Below are 21,613 nucleotides of genomic sequence, written 5' to 3'. Positions count from 1 at the left end.
ATTCTTCTTAAGAACAGTACCAACACCAACCGCGTAATTGAAAGGGCTCACATAAGAGTTTTTCTGCATGCATGTGTTGAGAAAATATGATGAGAATGCACCTAAGACATAAAGTAGCAGCAGCGCTTAGTGTTAATTTACTGGCACTATTGCTACCAGATAGGTTAAGCAGCTTTGGCCTTTGCAGCTGGCTTCTTAGCACTGATACAACTATGAGAGCCACTGTCCAGGATGCAGAGAAGGAAAGCAAAGGAGAGTTATTCCTAGTGCGCATGGGCCAAACTCAGCTTTGTCGTAATACTGATGGAAATCGGGAGTAACTGCAGTGGAGCAGTTACAGTGACACAAACTCTGCAGCACGGTACTGGCATCACTTCAGAGTATTTTAATTTCATTCAGCTCTCTCTCCTTAATCCTAATCCACTAAATGCCTTGGGGCAGCAGGGGAGGGCTCCAAGTGAAACTATCCCCTGTACTTGTGCTATTGTGCTTCAGGGTTTGTTAGCTGATCCACTCCCTGGGTGGAGAGCAGCACCTGGAGTCTGGAACAGGGACGTCAGCTGTGGAATGTGGACGGTGGCTGTGATCTCTACATGTGCACATGGATGCAGGGTCAGGTCAGGAGGTTATAAATGCATTACCCTGTCTGCTTGAGTTCAATCTGTTCTGCTCAGGGAGATCTTGGGTATATTCAGGGACTTGGGGACAGTAGGTGGGGTAGCCAAAAGTTGCAATTGTGAGATCCTTGTATCAAGCTGAAGCCATGGCTGGTGAGGAGCAGTGAGGAGGTTTTGTGTTCATTACTGAAGAGGCTTGATAACACCTCACTGTAGCTAGACAGGATGCTTGCAATGAACCCTTAAAGATGCAGAGACCAGACCAAACACTTGGCACTAACAGCCTTGCCAATTATCATCCAGTGTCTAATACACCCCCTCTGAGGAAGAGTACTGAGGTGATGTAGGAGTAACCAGTCAAACTATGTTACAGCAGTTGTCCTCAGTTCCTCCGGTCTAGTTTTAGATGTCCGCCCAGCACACTATATAGACAATACGGCTCCCCATAGCTGATGATCTCATAGCAATGGAGACAGGAAACACATCTGCACAGACTCAACTGAATCTAACAATAGCCTCTGCTATGCCAGCATTGACAATGAGGTTTTGTAGTCATATCTGTGTGATCTTGCAAGAGTAAATGAGATGGCTCTCCCGTGTGCTATTTCCCTGCTCTGTAACAGATAGTTCTGGGTAGTAAAGGGAACATGCCCCTTCTCCTCAGGTGCTCCCATAGGATTCTATCTGGTCGCTTTTTCTACTTAATATGTTTCCACTGCAACTAATTAACTTCATTTAATAACTTCCTATATGCACGTAATAAAGGTCTGTGTAGTTTCTAAGATTCGGTGGCACCTGAAGTTTCACACAAATTCACATAAAACAGTACAATCATCTTGTGTCCATAAACGGATAATCACAATACACCCACAGAATCTATGTAAAAAAGGATCTAAGTCTTTCTGAAATACTCAGCATACATTTGATTGGGATAACTCCAGCTCAGGTTGGTCTGGCTGGGTACGTTACCAGTGGATAAGAGTGACCCCTAAATCAAAAGGGGGTCACTCTTATGCCTCATTTTCTGCACTTCTGTACAGACTTCTGCTCTGAGGGTCACATTCAATGTTCAAATAATTTTACCAAGTTCTTTCAATATCAGCACAAACAACTTGTATTAAGTCTTTTGTAAAGCACCAAGGTAACATATTCATTTTCCCCTAACTCTTGACAGGCGGTAATAACGTTCTCCCATTTCTTTCACTGATTTGATTTGAAGGCTTTTTTGTATACAATTACTGAATTGCAGCTATTTGAAAAGGGTGAAGCCTGCACGTGGAACCTGAATAATATTTCAATAAGTTTTAAGAAGCTGTCATTTGCTCTGATGTCTCCCAAAGCCTCGGTACATTTTGTCATCCCATTTTAGCTATTTTTATTTTAATACAGTGGGGTTTAGTTTCCTACCTATGCACAATGTGTAGATAGAGGTGTTTAACTTTCCCAGGCACATCAAATATTTATATTACTCCTGTGTTTAATTTGGATAGAATCTGTATTTATTGTACATAGAATTTTATATTTTTGAAAAATACAACTAACTCTATGTGGGCCAGACATGGAGAAAAATATATTAAAATGTGTTCCCACACAGAGGTATTTATGAAGCTGTTATATAACATTGCTCATGCATTTCATTAATAAAACAAAACTGGTTAGATTACATTTGTAACTAATATACATGCATTCTGTGGTCATGTGTGGGCCCTTTCCTGTGTTAAAATTTTAAATGTAAAGCAAACAGAAATTAAAGACATAAAGCAATAGGCCTGGATATTTTCATTCTTTTGTCCTGAGATTGTTAATAACGATTGCTACATTAATTTAAGATGAGATTTCCATAAGAGCTTGGCACTGGCTTAGCTCTGCTTACAATGAAGTCAATGGTAAAACTCTCATAAACTTCAATGGGCCTACTGAAAAATCCATCCTTAAATGTCTTATTCATTTGTCTTATCCATCTTTTTTTGTTGATTTTCCAAGACAAATGCAAAAACCAAACCAAACCAAACCAAAATCAAAAGAAGAGAAAAATTGCAATTAAGTCTGCTGCTTGTTGCAGTGGGTCACTCTTAAGAGGTTCTTTCTATTTCATAAGGTTATACTGATTGATTCCTTATACTTAAAATGGGGAAGATCAGTGGGGAATTCTCTAACAAAATGGAATGAACTTTTTAAGTGCCACTACTGTAGCTGTATAAATCAGAGACAAATAAAGGTGCCTGCTGGCAGGCAGAAGCTGTTGATCAGCTCCTGAGTTGGAGGATGCAAGAACAATGAAATCTGACAGGCTCCTGGAGGAAATGAATGCTCACAGCTGACTATGAGACTTGATCCTTGTATTTCAAGCAGTTGTGTTCTCTTTTTTCCAGTTGGGAGAGAAGACAGACAGGGAAAGGCCATCTCACTTTTAGCGCTATATAAGCTATTACGGTGTGAAGAAAAAGTACACGTTTTCAAAATGGATTCTCCTTTATGAATGTGGGCACAAATCCTATGGTTCTTCTTGCCCAGGGTGCAGTTTTGTTCTGCACTTTTACCTTTAAGCCTCCTTTGCTCCTATCCAATGTGGAGCTGCTGCAGAAGCTAGCAGGGCCATCGGTATAATTTAGATAGCCCTTGGAGACTGCCTAAGATACAGTAGCCTGTCCCCATGCCCAATTTCCCTACCGAAATATATGGGCTCCAGCCCTGCCCCTTGAAACCTTCAGCAAACCCTGATACTGGGGCTTGTGGCAGAACTCTCCCAGGTCTCATACGTTCACATCCAGAGGTGCCAGGTTCAATCCCTGCAGATGACAGCCCACCCAGGGGCACTGGGTAACATAATCATACTCTATTCTGAATGTAATTTGCCCCATTACATACCATTTGCACTGTAGCACTACTGTTCCACTACCGCCTCTGCACATTAGGTTTCATGTTATTACTATAGCACCGGTGAATAATAGCGGTACTGAGAAATATGTCTCTTTTTCCCAAAAAATATTATTGATTAATGATTCCTTAGTACTGGAGGAATATGTCAACTGGTTAATCCAATTCTATATATGATCAAAGTGTGGGAAAGAGGGAAACATTCTGTTTAAAAACACTTGGTTACTCTGTATCTGTTTTTTCCTGTGTGTCCTTTGTATTGCTGGAATTATAGATGAAAACAGTTCATTTCTCATCTAAAGTAATAATAACCCTGTGTTTGTACCATAATTACTACAGCAGCTAATTATGATGTCACAAACAGGGGACTGTTACTTAAGGCAGAGAATAAGCAGCAGGAGCAAAGAAACCCTAACAATACAGATCCTGTCTTCACACCAGCATCTCTAGTAATAAATAGAAAAGAAAAATAAATAGAGAAAATACACATGTAAAAAGAATCACCTCTAGACAAAACATTTTTCCAAAGGAGTTGATGAATTTTTAAAGAACAGATAGTAAGGAAGGAGAATTTGCTAACAGTCTTGTAAAGCTGGATCCATGGAATACCTGGGACTGCATTTATATTATGTCATGTTGTGCACTCTACAAGGTTGGAAATAAAACCAATACTTACATCCTGAGCTGCCATTTGTTGGAACCAAAGTGAAGTTGGAAGCCCGTGGGTTACGCACGATATCCTGCCAATGAATGGTGTCGGCGTAGCAAAGAAACTTGTTCTGGCCAACGTATACCCCTCCATTCAGTATTTCTGTATCAAAGAGGAAGACAACAAATTCTTCAGCATTGAGATGTACAGCTGATTACACTGCTTCTAGGGGTGGGGAAGGAACATTGATTTCAAATGCGAGTATTATGGCTAAAATCCCTTGTAACTCTCTGAAAATTGAAGGGCAAACAGCTAGCAGCATTTGAAAATTGAAATCATCTATTTACACGCAAAAAAGTCCCGATGAAGATAACCACACATTACAGTGCAAGCTCTTCACACCAGTCATACAAAGGGACCTGACAGTCTCCAGATGAGTTTGTGAGAACAACACCTGCTGTTCTAGTGTACTCAAGAATGTGCCCCTCATTTATTTGGGGGGGGGAAGGTGGAAATGTCCAAGATTTTGTTTAGATAAAATAATGAAATGGCTCTTCTAGTCTGAATCAGATACGCACAATCCCATGCTGTAAATGTAATTAAAAACATGGACTAAATGGTCTTACTGGCAGTGAGAAGATAGGAATTCTCTTATTTAGGACTGGTAGAATTTGGTGCATGTGTCATGACCATTGAAAAGCGCTTTCTGTGATTACACTGCCATGCGGTCTATCTGAACGGTTATCTTCACTATATTCTCTGCTGATAAGAGATGGTTCTATGCATGACTTGCCAACTCTGAGGTTAAATGCCAGACCCAGCTCCTCTGTCCTACCTCAGGAAACTGAGAATTCTCCTGACCGATACCACCACCACCCTTGCAGCCCTTCGCATAATGGGTGTGTGCAGCAGGGGAGTGGAAGTAGACAGAATATTAGGATTGGGCCACATGTTATCACCGGGGTAAGAGAAACAGCCTCTCTCCTTTCAAGCGCATGTCTTCTCAATCATATATTTAGTTTCTACTTATCAGCAATTAATTATTTTTTTCCATCTAAACTGTGTTATGATGGAAAATTGTGGGTTTTGACATAAGGATTTTTGTGTGTGAAAATGTTGGCTTCAATTTCTCAACAAAAAAACAACACACCCAAACCCAGAAACATTTTGATTTGGGAGCTGCAGTTCTCCCCATTCATCTCTATGGGCTGTGCTCCCCAACAAGATTGCCTCTCCTACGATGCACCATGATCAGGGACTCCCATGAGGCATTGCCACTTCTCATTAGGGACACTATGGTGCACAGTGGGAATTGTAGTCTCACTAGGGAGCCCAGTCTATAGAGTAGAATGGGATCATGAGGCACCCGGACTAAAACTTCCATAAGACCCCATGGCAGCATTTGCAAATCAAATCAAGATATTTCAGTTTCCGGACAAAATATTTTGGTTTTTGAACTTCTGGTGAAAAAAATGAAATTTTCCTTGGAGAATTTAGATGAAAGCTTTTTTCTACTTTTGTCAAAATTTTCCATGAAAAAAAAGCTCAGTAAACACCATTGATTAGATTCCCAAAAATATTTTGCATTCCCTTGATGAAAGTCTCCTATTCTTGGAGAGTTGTCATCATAAAAAAAATGAGTTTTGTAATTGAAACTGGTTCAGTAAACAATTCTGCATCTCCTGCTTTGTTCTTTTTCAGAACAAGTCGCTAAGATGAAACTCCTCTGCTTTTATCCAAAATACACAGACGATCCATTATAGAAAACTCGAGGGGTGAGAGATTTGGTGCTGTGCCTCCAAATGGCATGGCACAGAACTCACAGCACAAGGCAAGGAAGGACTCAAATGGCTTTGCACCATCCTGAATGGGTTGCTCCAGGGGATAAAGTTGTCCTTTAAGTAATAGACAACACTGAGAAGCTGTCTTACTGACTGCAGCCAATCCCCAGCCCCTGTGGATGGCAGCACAGCCCAGAATCTCTGCCGTGACATAGATTTGCTCCACCCCGATCTGAAATGCACCTTCCATTACTGAGGACATCATGTATTCCAGGGCTTTTGATGGAGTCCTTGGTAGGGTGACTATATTTACCAAAGTAAAATCGGGACACAGTGCGGGGCTGTCCTGAGCAGCCTGGAATCCTGATCCCCACTCCAATCCCATATAGGGCTGTCCTGAGCCACTTGGCGTTGCTGCTAGCCCAAGCCCCATGCTACCTGGTCCTAAGGCTGACCACCCGAGCCCCGCACTGCTCTGGGCTGGCTACCTGGGACTGGGGCTGAGGTTGACTGCCTGAGCCCTGGGCTGACTGCCCAACAGCCACCACCCAGCACCTCGTGTCGCCACTGGCCTCTCCAAATGTTCCTCTGCATCCCCCCGAGGGGATGCAACCCATTTTTCTGGTTAAACTGGGCATGTGTTTAATTTGCTCTTGCCAACTGATCAGAGCACCGTGAAACTGGGACAAATGCCCATTTTTGCCAGAAAAATCAGGACGTCCAGGACAGGGCTTAAAAGGGGGACTGTCCCAGCCAAAACAGGACATATGGTCACCCTAGTTCTTAGGCAACATGCAGCTATCCTCAGAAATCCTTCCCCAGCTCACAGCCCTCTTTACGCTGCTCCAGTCCTTTCCCCTGGCAGAAAGGGGCCAGAGCAGGAGTAAGGATCTCACTTTTGGGGGCTTTAACCTGATAATGTTTCCTTGAACATAAGAATTGTAATTTACAGCAGTGCAAGCAAGAGAAAAACAGACAAGTAGACAGACAAAAACTCTACAGACTTTCCCCTCTATGAAACACCTGAAGTTCCTTTTCCCTGAACTCTTCTAGCAGATTAGACTAGGCAATAGAATGACAGCTCCCTTATTGCACGTTAAGCTCTGTGCAGATAGGAGCTAATCCATGTACAAGAAGTATTAGAAAGTGATACTCACAATGGAAACGTATTTTAAATATAAATTACTGAAATATCTTTTTTACTGTGTGTCCTCTTTATTTCTAAAATATTTTTGGCTAATTTGTGAAGTTATTCGTATCTAGTCATTACATAATTTCTGTGGCAATACTTACTTTTTTTTTAAAGCATTCCTTATTTCTCTATCTCCTTAAAGATCTGATTCCTCAAATCTCAATAGAGAAGGCTATTCTACTCGAGGTAGAAGCAGCAGCAGCAGGATTTCTTTTCAAAACAATTGTTTTTCACCTTCCAGAAATCCTGTTGGTTCCACTGTTTCCTTTCTTGTTTTTCAGTGCTTCAAAGCACTGGACAAACTTTTAGCCACGTGACTCTCATTACAGTTACTAAGAGCTATGCAGTTAAAACCCCAGGAGCCACTCAGTGTCATAGATGCAAGTCTAGCAAAGAAAATTTGAAGGTTCCTTACTAATGGCATCTTCGAATGACATTAACGGGTGCTATTGCTGCGAGGAGTGGCATCCTTATGGAGACATTAAAAGTAAATCTTGACTACTTTGTCGATGATTAAGGTTATTTGTAGTCTACAGATCCAGAGCAAATCTTTAAAAAACTTCTCAGGGGAATATTAACATCTACAAACACAAAGGAAATAAGACCCTGCATTTTTCACTATGAATATTAGGATTTACAGACCATACAAAGGAGATAGTCTCCATAAAATAACGTATTAAATAAGGGATCACATGCAAGCTCCTTCTTCCTCCATATTAATCAGTTACCGGTATTGACATTTATTTCTAGGAAACCTTTGGTTTAAGAGCTTGTCTTTTCCAGTGAAAAGGGGCTTAAAATGGAGACAATAATAACTATTTTGCACAGAAAGGAATCCAGATTAGAGATAGACTACTGATCTGTCTGCATGATATTCTTATGATCCCTGACATATCCCACACAGCAGCTGTTAGCAATTTCGTCCCACGAGAAAGGCAGGATTTAGCAGGACTTTTGAAAACATGATCAGCGACCATTTCTCCTTTTTATCCCATCGACACACAATTAGCAAATCTGCCTAGAATCCTGATCCAAAAAATATTGTCTGACATACATTGAAGATCTACCTTCAACTCCTGCTAAACATTTACAAATAGATTTTAAATAGTGTTATTAACAATTGATATATCCAAATATCTGCCAAAGGCATAATTTACTTATATATGCATTCACTTGACAAGGCTTATCAAAAACGGTCTCAGTTTGCTTGGTAGGAAACTTCTGTACATTCTGATACACTCAATAGCACTTTACTCTATGATAGTTCCACTAGTTTCAATGGGGCTACACACAAGCTATTAATTGTGAATAAGGGTTTAAGAATCAGGCTCCTTTCCTGCAACTACAATAAATCACAAGCTGTCACCACTAATGTTAACGCACGGTAAACGTAAAAAGTGCTCTGACTGCTATTAGTAACCCTTCATTTCAATAATAAGCATTGCATACATAGACTTTGAGGTCAGCAGTGACCATTGTGATCAGCTGCTTTGACCTTCTGTTCATTGCAAGCCACAGAACCTCACCCACTCCTTGTAAGCCCTGGCCTTTCTTAGAGCCAGATTCTGATACCCTTATTTCCCAAAGAATAGTCCCTCGGTCCAAGGATTATCTCACTGAAGTTAACAAGGTCACTCATGGAGGAAGGCACTAGTAAACTGGACAAAGGATCTCAGAATCTGGCCTTTACAGATAAGAAAGCTAATGAAAGTTCCGAGGTTAATTTTTTCTTTCAAATACTTTTGCTCTCCTCCTCCTCCCTTTCTGTTGAATCCACATTCACTCCTCCTCTTCAGTTTGCTCTCTTCTTTGTCCTCTTGAGCCAGGTCCTCAGCTGGCGCAAATCAGCCCACTCCATTGACTTCTGTGGAACTCCATTTGATTTACACTGGCTCAGGCATCTGGCCCCAATGCGATTTGCTTCCCGCTACTCTTTTACCACGAACAATACTTGGAAAGACCTAATAAACCCTCATATGTGTTAAGCAAATGAAGCACAAATGTAATCAATATACAATAGAGTTACAGTATAATGAACTCATCATCATAAAGTCATCATCTAATTTTAATTTACTGCACTGAAAGCAAGAGATAATGTTAAACAGCAAACAAAAGGAAAAAAGGCAGCGATTCCAGATTATGAAAACAAGTTGGTAGAGAAAGGTGGACCAAAAAATAAAATACTGACAGACTTCTCCCCCACCCTCTATGAAACACCTGAAGTTCCTTTTTGCTGATCTCTTTCTGGGAGATTAGAGTAGGAAATGGAATGACAGCTCCCTTAGTGCGTTTTATGCTCTTTAACTGTGCAGATAGGAGCTAATCTCTGTACAAGAAGCACTGGAAAGAGATGTTCACAATGGGAATGTATTTTAACTATCATTTACTTAAATATAATCATTTTTTTTGCATTTGTCCTCTTTTGCTTTTAAAATCCTTTTTGCAAATTTGGAAAGTTATTAGTGTCTAATCATTGCACTTCTGCCTAATATAGCACGTATACCACTCTAAGCTCGGTCCGCTGCTGCCTGAAATACCCAATATATTGGGTAAAAGTCAGCCTCAGAGTTTCCACCAGGGGAGACTTACAAAGTGGGATAAAGGATTCTGGAGCACAAGTCCTGTGGGCTACGTTAGGTGTTTTTGAAAATTTGCCCTGAGATTTGGCTCTAAAAAGAACATCATCTTCCACGCCAGTATAAAGGCTACAATAGATTCTGAGAGCAGAGAATAGCCCCACCTACTCTTGACACTTGATTCTGAACTGAATGTAAAATCTTTATCATCACTACTAGAGCTACTTAACTGGTTCCAAAAAAAAAGGGAGGGCAGAGAAATCCTGTCACTCCAATATTTTCTTAAAATAAAGCACCAAGTTCAGTTTGTTATGAGTCATGGGGACACTGTACTTGTTATTTGTAGAGCTGCCAGTCATTTGAGAAAAAATAAATATTTATGAATTTCTAACATTTTATGAATGATTATTCACCCAGAATGTCAGACCAGAAATGAGCAACCCATAATATCTGCTCCTTAAAAAGTTTCAATCAGCCAATAATGGAGCAGAACTCTTACCATGAGACTTAGGTAACCTATCACACAACATTAGTAACTCGCAGCTAAAGCAAACAGTTCACAGACAACCGACAGGGCAAAAATGCCTCATGCAGAGAATATTTATGAAAAATGAGCAGATGAGAACATCAGGATCAGTTTATAACTGGTCTGCTAATTACCAAAAGTGGGTAAATCCATCACAAATATTATTTGTAATGAACAGCTTGACCTGTTTTAACCTTTACCATGGAATGGCAGTTGTGAGGTTAGCAACCTGGATTATGACTTCATTGTAGAATAAGGCAGAAGTATGAAGGAAAAAGCTCTTCCAAAAAAGCACATATGATCAATATAATTGAATAGTAGGCAAAGGAAAAGGCTTTTTTTGCATCCCTTCCCCCATCTTTGTCTGCACATTGTTTAGACTGTAAGTTCTCTGGGTCAGGGACCTCTCTTCTTATCCATCTGTTCAAGCAACACAAGAAAGGCTCTTCTCCTGAACAGTCACAAATGGCCTGTCAGCACAATCACTGATGTTCTACTTCTCCCAGTTTTCTGTCCAGATTAAGGTAGTGAGGTATTTCCAGATCCCGTCAGGTATCCTTAACTGCGAGCAACTCTGACTGCTTTCACTCCTATTTCAAATGGAGGCTGTGTGCGCCTTTCTGAGAGCCAAATCTGGCCGTAAATATTTTCTCCATTGGATCTAAAAGCGATACTACTCCAGATAAAAATTAAAGTTTTACCTTGGGATTTATCAAACCAGATGGCAAGGCAAGAAAGAGAGAGAGAGAGAGACCATGTTTTTGTCAGCATTTTATTTTTAAGGAGGGTGGGGAACAGTAAGTATTCAACAGGGCACAAGGATGTCCTCAAACATCCACTGTAACCAGTCAGAAGAGAGATTGCAAATCTGAATTTCAGAAATAAAACTGGAGACCATCTTAAACTTCCTAAGGCTTTTCTCTGCAAACCAAACAAAAGCTCTGTTTCACAGTATATCATGCAAGATGTATCCTACACATACAAATTAGATATTCCAGACTGAGGCTGTCTGTCCTTAATTTTCAAGGTCAGCATCCATTACCGTTGTTGACACCTCTCTGGATGCTGACATTGCCACATCTTCCCCATTATCACCCACTGATCTGTTGTCATATACTGTATTACTCTTACAACCTTGTCATATTTCATCCAGGAAGCTGCATACATCACCTCCAGAATGGCTTTGGCCTAAAAATTTCATGCCTGCTCCCTAAACCAAATCTTTTGAGTTACTAGCACAGTGGATTGCTGATGGCCCACTGGGAAAACACTTCAGGTCCATTATTAATAAGCTATGTCTTTAAAAGGTAATGAGAACTGGGTGTTTTAGGAGAAAATAGCTCATCCATCATCAATCAAGATCAGACGTTTTTGTACAGATGATTTAAGAAGAGTTGGACTGTGTAAAATTGAAATGTCACATTTGTATTGGGGAAATGGGGGCAGTTGGATAATGAAAATGAGAGATTTAACCTTCTGTATTTCAGCTCAATGACCATAGTCAAAAGCTCATGGATGCGGATGCTGTGTATCAACTAGAAACCCCGGACAGCCTTCCATCTCAATTATACAATTTCAGGTAAAGATTATCTGGGTCATTAGCTGGAAGCCAGTTCAAAGCTTGGCAGTAATGGCAAAATATTCTTTATTTCTGTTCCACTATGTTCAGTGATACATGCCGACCATGCATGGGGCCAAATTTTCAAAGTGCACAGCCACCATTCGCTCCCATTGTAGCACCTATGGCCAGATTTTCAAAATCATTCAACATGGAGTCTAACAGGGAGCTGAGCTCTTTTGAAAACCTAGGTCCACTGATGGGTCTTGGGATCTTTTGAAAATTCTGGTCCCAAGTACACAAAGTCAAATTAATATTAAATGCATAGCACATCCTTGCCCCGCTTGGTTTTGGTTTCAGTTTTTTATGGTTGCAGTGCAGAGGGAAATCAGATTTTAATTGATATGAAGGCTGACCGGACCTTTTTTAAAGGCGAGTCTTTCATCCAGCAGAATAATACAAAATTTAAACAAACCAAACACATTATTCCAGCCTTTACCAGTAAACAAGCTGGATTTCCATCCCCAGTTCCAAGCATCGTCTGTATTTGCAGGGAATTGTAAATTAGCGTATAACTGAATGTTGGGTCAATCGGACTCATTCTCGGTGGACCTTGTGCAGTTATTTGCACCAGTGCACAGTGAGTCTAAAGCACTATCGCCCTGATTTGCACTAGTGTAAATGACTGTAGAAAGTTCATGGCAATGGAGAGCCAGAGCAAATAACTGGAGTCAACAACAGGAGCAGCTAAATGAAGCAAATAAAGCAAAAAAGACTCTACCTATTATAATCTTGTTCTGAGCCACAGAGCTTAAGAGCATGATTAAAGGTAAAATCCTCACATCAACTATAACAAGAGAGACCATCTCATCTGGGGGTTTTGTTCCTGTTGCTAAACTTGCATTATCGTGACTTACAGTAAATCACTGGATACCTTCTTAAAGGATGTGTGAGACTGTATTTGGAGGTGACTGTTTCTTTAATCTCCTCCTCCCTTTTCCTGGCCACCTGCACACTCTCACTTTCCCCAGTGCTGCTCTCACCCCTTCCATCCAAATCTAAAAGAAAACCAGTCTGCACTGCTGCCTTTCTTCACTGCAATCCAAGTGAGTTGGGATCATTTTCATGTTAGGCGGGTCACTCAACCACTCAGTTCCTCTAGGATAAACAGGAAGAGTAAAAGTTTAGCTAGCTCACAGGCGTGTTATTGAGGCCAAATTCATTAAAGCAAGGTACCTTGAAATTCTTGAATGGAAAGTGCTCCAAAAGTGTCAAGTATTAATTATCATCATCATTACTGTTGACAACAACACACTGCTGCCTAGTTCACTTACTCATCTCTCTGACCTCCAGGTGGACCAAAACTCAGCAGCTAAAATCTTTTTCCTTCCATTCCATTCTGACCATGTCTTCCCACTCCACATAATCTGCTTTGATCTGGTAATTGATGGACTAACTCTACAAGTTCAACTGAACTCCACATTCCCCACTTTCACAAGGAAGGGGTACTGCAGGAGAATAGTTATGTGATCATGTAATTACAGACTGCATTATAATGTAGATACATGGGGACCTGAATTAAGGTTGCACAGGCAACCTCAATTCTGGCATTTTCAAACTTCTGAGTGCTTCATTTTACAATCTTAACATTCTTTTAACGTAGTTTCTTAGAATGTAATATACGTATATAGCACTATAAGAAGGATTAATCGTAACAATCATAAGCACAATAGAAATGTTTATCTTAAAGCAACTTCTCTTCCTGCTTTCATAAAGGTGTTTGCAATTTTTATTGTGCAATTTCGGCAACAAATATAATCTAACATAGAAAAAGCAATGGAAAGAAATATATCTTATTTTCATGTGTATGGCATGTTGTAAAATAAGTGATAAAGTATTCATCACACAGAATCTATGTCTGTGTCACTGTTCATACTCCCATGCCGGGGACATACAGACTTCCACCCCCTGCTGTTTCAGCAATGAAAGAATCACTGCCCTTTAGGTCAGAAAATCTTTTGGCTTCTGTTTTCAAAAAAAAGAATGACATCAAGTTATTCAAGTGATAATGAGTCTCTGATAAAGTTTAACCAAGTGTCTATGGACGGTACCACTTGGCTGATGCCAATAAGAGACACGCTTCTGCTAAATAAGAAGGACATTACTGCTCCAACAGTCAGAGACAAATGGTCTGTTTGTTTATAACACCTATTACCAAAAGACAAAGATTTAACGTAAGGGCAGGATCCTCGGCTGGGTGTGTTTGCACTAAGGTAAGCAGCTTGTTCTAGGGAAGAACTAAGGCCATGTCTACATCTAAAATTTTGCAGCGCTGGTTGTTACAGCTGTATTAGTACAGCTGTATAGGGCCAGCGCTGCAGAGTGGCCACACTTACAGCAACCAGCGCTGCAAGTGGTGTTAGATGTGGCCACACTGCAGCGCTGTTGGGCGGCTTCAAGGGGGGTTCCGGGACGAGAGAGCAAACCGGGAAAGGAAACCAGCTGCCCCGCGGTTTGCTCTCTCGGTCCCGGAGCCAGCCAGCAAACCGCAGGGAAGGAGACCTGCTTGCTCGGGGTTCTGGGACCGAGAGAGCAAACCGGGAACGCCGCGGTTTGCTCTCTCGGTCCTGGAGCCAGCCAGCAAACCGCAGGGAAGGAGACCTGCTTGCTCGGGGTTCCGGGACCGAGAGAGCAAACCGGAAACGCCGCGGTTTGCTCTCTCGGTCCCGGAGCCAGCCAGCAAACCGCAGGGAAGGAGACCTGCTTGCTCGGGGTTCCGGGACCGAGAGAGCAAACCGCGGCGAAGCTGGTTTCCTTTCCCGGTTTGCTCTCTCGGTCCCGGAACCCCGAGCAAGCAGGTCTCCTTCCCTGCGGTTTGCTGGCTGGCTCCGGGACCGAGAGAGCAAACCGCGGTGTTCCCAGTTTGCTCTCTCGGTCCCGGAACGCCGAGCAAGCAGGTCTCCTTCCCTGCGGTTTGCTGGGTGGCTCCGGGACCGAGAGAGCAAACCGGGAAAGGAAACCAGCTTGATTACCAGAGGCTTCCTCCTTCCACGGAGGTCAAGAAAAGCGCTGGTAACTGTCTACATTGGATTACCAGCGCTGGATCACCAGCGCTGGATCCTCTACACCCGAGACAAAACGGGAGTACGGCCAGCGCTGCAAACAGGGAGTTGCAGCGCTGGTGGTGCCCTGCAGATGTGTACACCTTCAAAGTTGCAGCGCTGTAACTCCCTCACCAGCGCTGCAACTTTCTGATGTAGACAAGCCCTAAGTGGATTATGCTATCTCAGAGATGCAAACAGCTTGTTATTTCACCAGTGTATAAGAAAGGTGAGAGAGACTCTGTGAGAGAGGGAGCGGACCAAGGGTGTGGGCTGAGAAGTCAAGAGGAAGTGTGAAAGTAGAATGAATTATATAGTAAGAATAGAAAGGATTAAAGAAATGTTGTCTGTACCTTTAAGCAAAGTTGTTGGAATGTTGCAACCAGGTGTCAGGAATACAGACATTAACATAGAACAATTGCACCGTTTAAGGGCAATTGGTGAAGCATTAGCCTTAGATTGATAACAGTTAGTAAGGAAATAGGATATGCATGCTGTGCCCCAGGTGAATTTTACTGTTTTGATTTCTTTGTCCCTTTGTCTAATTCCCGCTCTTTTATCTGTATAAATAAGACTGTTTGGGCCTTGCATGGCCACTCACATATTCTGAATATTATTGGCGGAGCGCTGCGCTAATAAACAGAGTGGTCTGACAAACTGTGAGTCCTGATTCTAACTTTGACAGAAGGAACCGTAAGGGTTGGTCTACACCGGAGGTGGGGGGGGATTGAACTAAGATACGCAACTAAGTTGAAGTATCTTACTCAGACTTAGCTGGCCATCCTCACGGTGGCGACTCGACTGCCGCAGCTCCCCCATCGATGCTGCTTACTCCTCCTGCTGAGATGGAATACAGGTGTCGATTCGCAGATCGATTTATTGCGTCTAGACGAGACGTGATAAATCGAGCCCCGACAGATGGATTACTATCCACCGATTTGGCGGGTAGTATAGACGTACCCAAGCTCATCTTATTTTTTTTTTGTTTGTTTGTTGGAAGGGGGCAATTTTGGACATTGCATAATGTGTGGACTGTGACCATAGAGCCAGGGAGGGTGCTTACAGTCACTGGTAAATATCTCACCCAAACGACAACACAGCAGTTTGTTCCTTCCTAATAATTTCTCTTTTAACACACAATTATTTGATTGTGCTCATCTTAGCGACTCGCAGACAATAGCAAATTGCTGCCATGCTAAAAGGATTTTCGTGACAAAAAACACAGCTGTGGCCCTCTGAACATCTCACAGCTGATAAATCTTGAATTTCAAGTGTGTCGCTTTCCTAATCCCCTTCTCTGCTCTCAGCCAGCTACTCCTCGTTGGCTGAGCACTGGTAGGGCAGCAGGGAAAGGGGAGGAGGAGATGAAGCTTGCCTGCCCAAAGAGCACTGCCGGTTGACTAAAGGAAGAAGCTGCAATGGAATCCTGCCTCCTCTCAAAATCCCCACTGGAAGCCAGCAGGTCTGTGAGCAGGCTTGACAGAGGGACCATAGGTGTGTCACAATCAGACCTCCCAGAATTGGAAGTAGTTGCTCCTGTCTTTTAACAGTTCTCAGCTGATAATGCTGCCGGGCACTACCCAGTATTTCTATGAGACCACCATCCAAAGTAGCTAATCCAGTGTGTCCCTGGCAGTCTCCTTTCCGGGGGCCCCTGGTGCCAAGTGTCCTATAACACCATTTAATAAAAGATACACGGGACTTGTCGTCACATGTTCTGCTTCCCACTCCATGGGACATTTAAAATTCTTCACTCTTGAACTGCAGCCCATGACCAGTGGCTTGCACATGCCAGGTCTGACTAAAAGCAGAGTGATAAAGCATAGCTTTCTGGTCTGTCAGACGGATCAGCTCCAGATAGGTGCTGAGATAAGCTGCAAGAAGATAATCCTTTTGTCTGGCGTTGGTGCTGTGATTACAGCTTCTCTCCAGAGGACGTAGAATATTAATTCAGTGTGTGGTCTATGTCATTAAGCATGGGTGGCCAGTGCAGAGGATTCTGACGCTGCTCCCCTGTGATTACAGGGGGCATCAGTAGCTGTTATCAGACCTGCAGACTCAACAAGCAGCCTCTAGACAGGTCCTTTCAGAAGCAAGTAGCAGACCAAATCCCCAAACATGGCAATGGCACTTGGAAAGTGTGCCACGCCCACTGCTTCCAGCTGTGTTAGTTACTATGGGAGCGCCCCATAGTTCTCTGCACAGGTGCACTGGAGGGAAGCCTTGTAATCCCAACCACATGGTGAACCTCCATAGACTAGGGTATTATGACTAGCTAATCATAGCTGATGACAGCAGGACTGGTGGGTATTTTCTGTCTCTCACTGCCCTGTTGGGAACCCATCCCATTCTTGTCCCCCAGAGACCCTTTCGCGAGAGCACAAACTGAAACCTTACTTGATAACAGTCAATAGAGTCTGCAGAAGAGAGATGGGGCCATGGAGTAAGCATCCAATTGCAGGACAGGAAGGGTAGCGACTGGGCCTCGCTGAGATGTCTAATAGAGAGGAGGCCTGGTAGCCAAAGTGAACTTCTAAACAAACCAGCTGAGTTAGTTCATTGCAAAACAAACTTCAGATCACCTCATCCACATGGAGGGCTCTCCAATATTCTTCTCAGAATTCTTGCAGTTCTCCTGTCCTCTAGCAGTATTTTTATTCTCTCAACTAACTCGTTCTTATGCTGCCAGTCTGGCCACAACTTTGCTTTAAATGCTTTCCCTTGTCAGGCCATTTGCTATGTAGTATTTTGATCAAACCCTTCAATGTTTCTTGTCTGCCAGTAGCAGCTCTCAATTTCTCTCTCCCAACTGCTGAGATATGTAACTGTGAGACTGTCCCTGCTCCTCTAGCATTGACTCTTCATGTGAGGTGTCTTGAGAGTAAATGTAGCATGGCAGTTTGCCACTGCTATTTCCTTTCCAGGAGAATTTTTCTACTTGAAAGTCAAATGACTCTAGTATCAGTAGCATCCTCTACAGTATTTTTTTTGGGGAGGGGTGGAGGGCAGCTGGGATAGGGAGGTGGCATCTGAATGCAGTGGCTTTCCCAGTACACTATCTAGAAGCTAGTCATCTGATGTTATTGGGACTTTCTTGCTACATCCATCTATCTATCTATCACAATCAATGATGGATTCTATGGTAAGCACTTCTCATATGAGTCTTGGTTAATGCACTTGACACGAAGGACAATGGCATTCTATCTCGGAGCGGAGCTGCCCTATGTCCATCCAACAAGGCAACAACATGGAGAAACTCCTTGCCCTTATAAAATAAAATAAAAATACCCTAAGAACTGGATCTAATGACGATATCCTTCATTCTCTGAAAAGCTATATAACTTGATTGTCCCATGGAACCTCTTTCTTTACAAACTGTCATAATGTAGCTATAGGCTGGGATAATCCTGCAGCAGTGCTACAGTTGATTCCAGATGTGTTTCAGTACAGGCATTTGCCTATTGTCTTGTATTTGCGGTGGATCAAGTTTAATGTTAACTTTAGTAAATGCGTGACCTAATAAGCTACTGGCTGGACTCCAAAGTGGCGTCCATAGCCACTGAATTTGAAATGTCTTACTTACATTCCCTTTAAATAAGATATCACATTTCCTGTATATGTTGTTAGCTGTGCCTGAGAGACAACATCAACTATTAGAACAGGAATTCCAGTTAACACTTTTTAAGGCTTGATAGGCTTGTGCCTTTCACTTGAAAATGTTCTGTACTGAAACTATGTGCAGGCTACAAAACCTCCCTCTGCTCTCTGGCAAATTGAGTACTGTGAAATAACTGCTTTTTCATCTGACAGGAGTTGATCTTACCATAATGGGGGCTATAGAGATCGATAAAAAGTGTGACTGGAAACTAAATAATGTGGATGTAACCAAAGTAGTCAGTAATGTTCATAAGAACGGCCATACCGGGTCAGACCAAAGGTCCATCTAGCCCAGTATCCTGTCTTCCGACAGCAGCCAATGCCAGGTGCCTCAGAGGGAATGAACAGAACAGGTCATCAAGTGATCAATCACCTGTAGCCCATTTCCAGCTTCTGGCAAACAGAGGCTAGGGGCACCATCTCTGCCCATCCTGGCTAATAGCCATCGATGGACCTATCCTCCATGAAATTATCTAGTTCTTTTTTGACTGGCCTTCACAACATCCTCTGGCAAGGAAATCCACAGGTTGACTGCACTGTGTGAAAAAATACTTCCTTTTGTTTGTTTTAAACCTGCTACCTATTAATTTCATTTGGTGACCCCCTAGTTCTTGTGTTATGAGGAGTAAATAACACTTCCTAATTTACTTTCTCCACTCCAGTCATGATTTTATAGACCTCTAACATATCCCCTCTTAGTTACTTCTTTTCCAAGCTGCAAAGTCCCAGTCTGATTAATATCTCCTCATACAGCAGCCGTTCCATAACTCTAATAATTTGTGTTGCCCTTTTCTGAAACTTTTCCAAGGCCAATATATCTTTTTTGAAAGGTGGCAACCACATCTGCATGCAGTATTCAAGATGTGGGCCTACCATGGATTTATATAGAGGCAATATGATATTTTCTGTCTTATTATCTATCCCTTTCTTAATGAGTCCCAACATTCTGTTCATTTTTTTGACTGCCACTGCACATTGAGTAGATGTTTTCAGAGAACTATCTACAATGACTGCCAGATCTCTTTCCTGAGTGGTAACAGCTAATTTAGACCCCATAATTTTATATGTATAGTTAGAATTATGTTTTCAAGTGTGTATTACTTTGCATGTATCAACATTGAATTTCATCTGCCATTTTGTTGCCCAGTCATCCAGCTTTGAGAGATCTTTTTGTAGCTCTTCACAGTCTGCCTGAGACTTTACTATGTTGAGTAGTTTTGTATCATCTGCAAATTTTTCTACCTCACTGTTCACCTCTTTTTCCAGATCTTTTATGAATATGTTGAATAGAACTGGACCCAGTACAGACCCCTGGAGGACACCAGTATTTACCTCTCTCCAATCTGAAAACTGACCATTTATTTCTACCCTTTGTTTCCTATCTTTTAACCAGTTACCAGTTCGTGAGAGAACCTTCCCTCTTATCCCAGGACTTCTTACTTTGCTTAAGAGCTTTTGATGAGGGACTTTGTGAAAGGCTTTCTGAAAATCTAAATACACTATATCCACTGGATCTCCCTTGTCCACATGCTTGTTGACCCCCTCAAAGAATTGTAATAGATTGGTGAGGCATGATTTCCCTTTACAAAAACCATGTTGACTCTTCCCCAACAAATTATGTTCATCTATGTGTCTGACAATTTTGTTCTTTACTATTGTTTCAACCAGTTTGCCTGGTACTGAAGTCAGGCTTACTGGTCTGTAATTGCAGGGGTCTCCTCTGGTGCCCTTTTTAAAAATTGGTGTCACAGTAGCTATCCTCCAGTCATTTGGTACAGAAGCTGATTTAAATGACAGACGACAGTTAGTAGTCTTGCAATTTCACATTTGAATTCCTTCAGAACTCTTGGGTGAATACCATCTGGTCCTGGTGACCTATTACTGTTCAGTTTATCAATTTGTTCCAAAACCTCCTCTAGTGACACGTCTGTTTATGGCTAAGAGTCTCTTTAGTTTCCTTTTTCTTTAATAACTGCTACTATGCCACTAATCCTAGAAACTTTTTAGCATTCTGTTACAACAGTATTTTCAGCTAACCCATTTCCTTCTGTTCAAAATTACTTTAATTATGCCCATTTTTTTGCCTCTTTTATAATTTAGCACTGAAGCAGTATAAACACTGGCATAAAATTGCTGTAAGATCAATGTCTTGTCTAGCAAAGGATACTGCCTTTTTTTTTTTTTTTTTTTTAACATGGCCTACCACATTTTGGATAGTCTCCCATTCTAGCTTGTTTCTGACCAATACCATTGAAACCTTGCTTGTGCCACTGAGTGCTTGCATTCCCATATTTAGTTGCAGAATATACAACTCCTACCCCAGGAATAAAGTATCTTCTAATATTACCACCACTATGCAATTAAATCTAGTCCAAACAGATTCATCTGTAGGGAAACAGTGCCCTTCTCTATACTTCTGGTTAAGCTGGATTCAGCACTGATTAATATATGGAGATATGCCTATCTCATAGAACTGGAAGGGACCCCAAAGGGTCATTGAGTCCAGCCTCCTGCCTTCACTAGCAGGACCAAGTACTAATTTTGCCCCAGATCCCTAAGTGGCCCCCTCAAGGACTGAACTCACAACGCTGGGTTTAGCAGGCCAATGTGGAAACCATTGAGCTATCCCGCCTCCCTTGGATTAAACTACATCCATTCCAGACATTCTTCTAGAGCAGTTTTACAGTATAGCGTAGACAATGCTAGAAAGAGTGGGCTTGGAAGACATTAGGAGGAAGATGAAGTAGGCTGGAAAGTGCATGTTTGAGGTGGGCTGGATATGTGATAAGTATGGACAAATGACCAGCCAAGAAATTATGAGAGGAAGAGGAGAGAAAGAAAGGACATGGAATACCTAGGATACTATGGAAAAACTCTGTGAAGAGAAAAGGATTGGAACTCCAAGACATACAAACATGTGCCGTGGACCAGAAAGAATGCTGAAGATTCATGGGCACCTCTGACCTCATGGAAATAGGAAAAGGAGTCAAGACGTGAAGTGAGACCAAGTTAGAAAGAGTTAATGCCTAGAACTACCAGAACTAGTCCCCACTTCGTATGGAAAAAAAGGCCTAGAGTT

At 42.0% G+C, this 21,613-nt stretch overlaps 1 protein-coding gene across 6 annotated transcripts in view; it reads right to left on the bottom strand.

Moving 5' to 3' along the window:
• ERBB4 (erb-b2 receptor tyrosine kinase 4) overlaps window positions 1–21,613 on the bottom strand; it is a 1,029,410-nt gene that overhangs the window by 327,265 nt on the left and 680,532 nt on the right. For all 6 annotated transcript variants that reach the window (XM_030580258.1, XM_030580260.1, XM_030580261.1 and 3 more), the window contains exon 4: window positions 4,171–4,305. In XM_030580258.1, the coding sequence (XP_030436118.1) occupies window positions 4,171–4,305 (135 nt within the window). The remainder of the gene's footprint in view (window positions 1–4,170; window positions 4,306–21,613) is intronic.

The sequence above is a fragment of the Gopherus evgoodei genome, chromosome 11, assembly GCF_007399415.2.
Source record: "Gopherus evgoodei ecotype Sinaloan lineage chromosome 11, rGopEvg1_v1.p, whole genome shotgun sequence".
Classification (NCBI taxonomy): Eukaryota; Metazoa; Chordata; order Testudines; family Testudinidae; genus Gopherus; species Gopherus evgoodei.
Note: the sequence above shows the minus strand (reverse complement) of the source record. Positions and strands in the feature narration are given on the sequence as shown.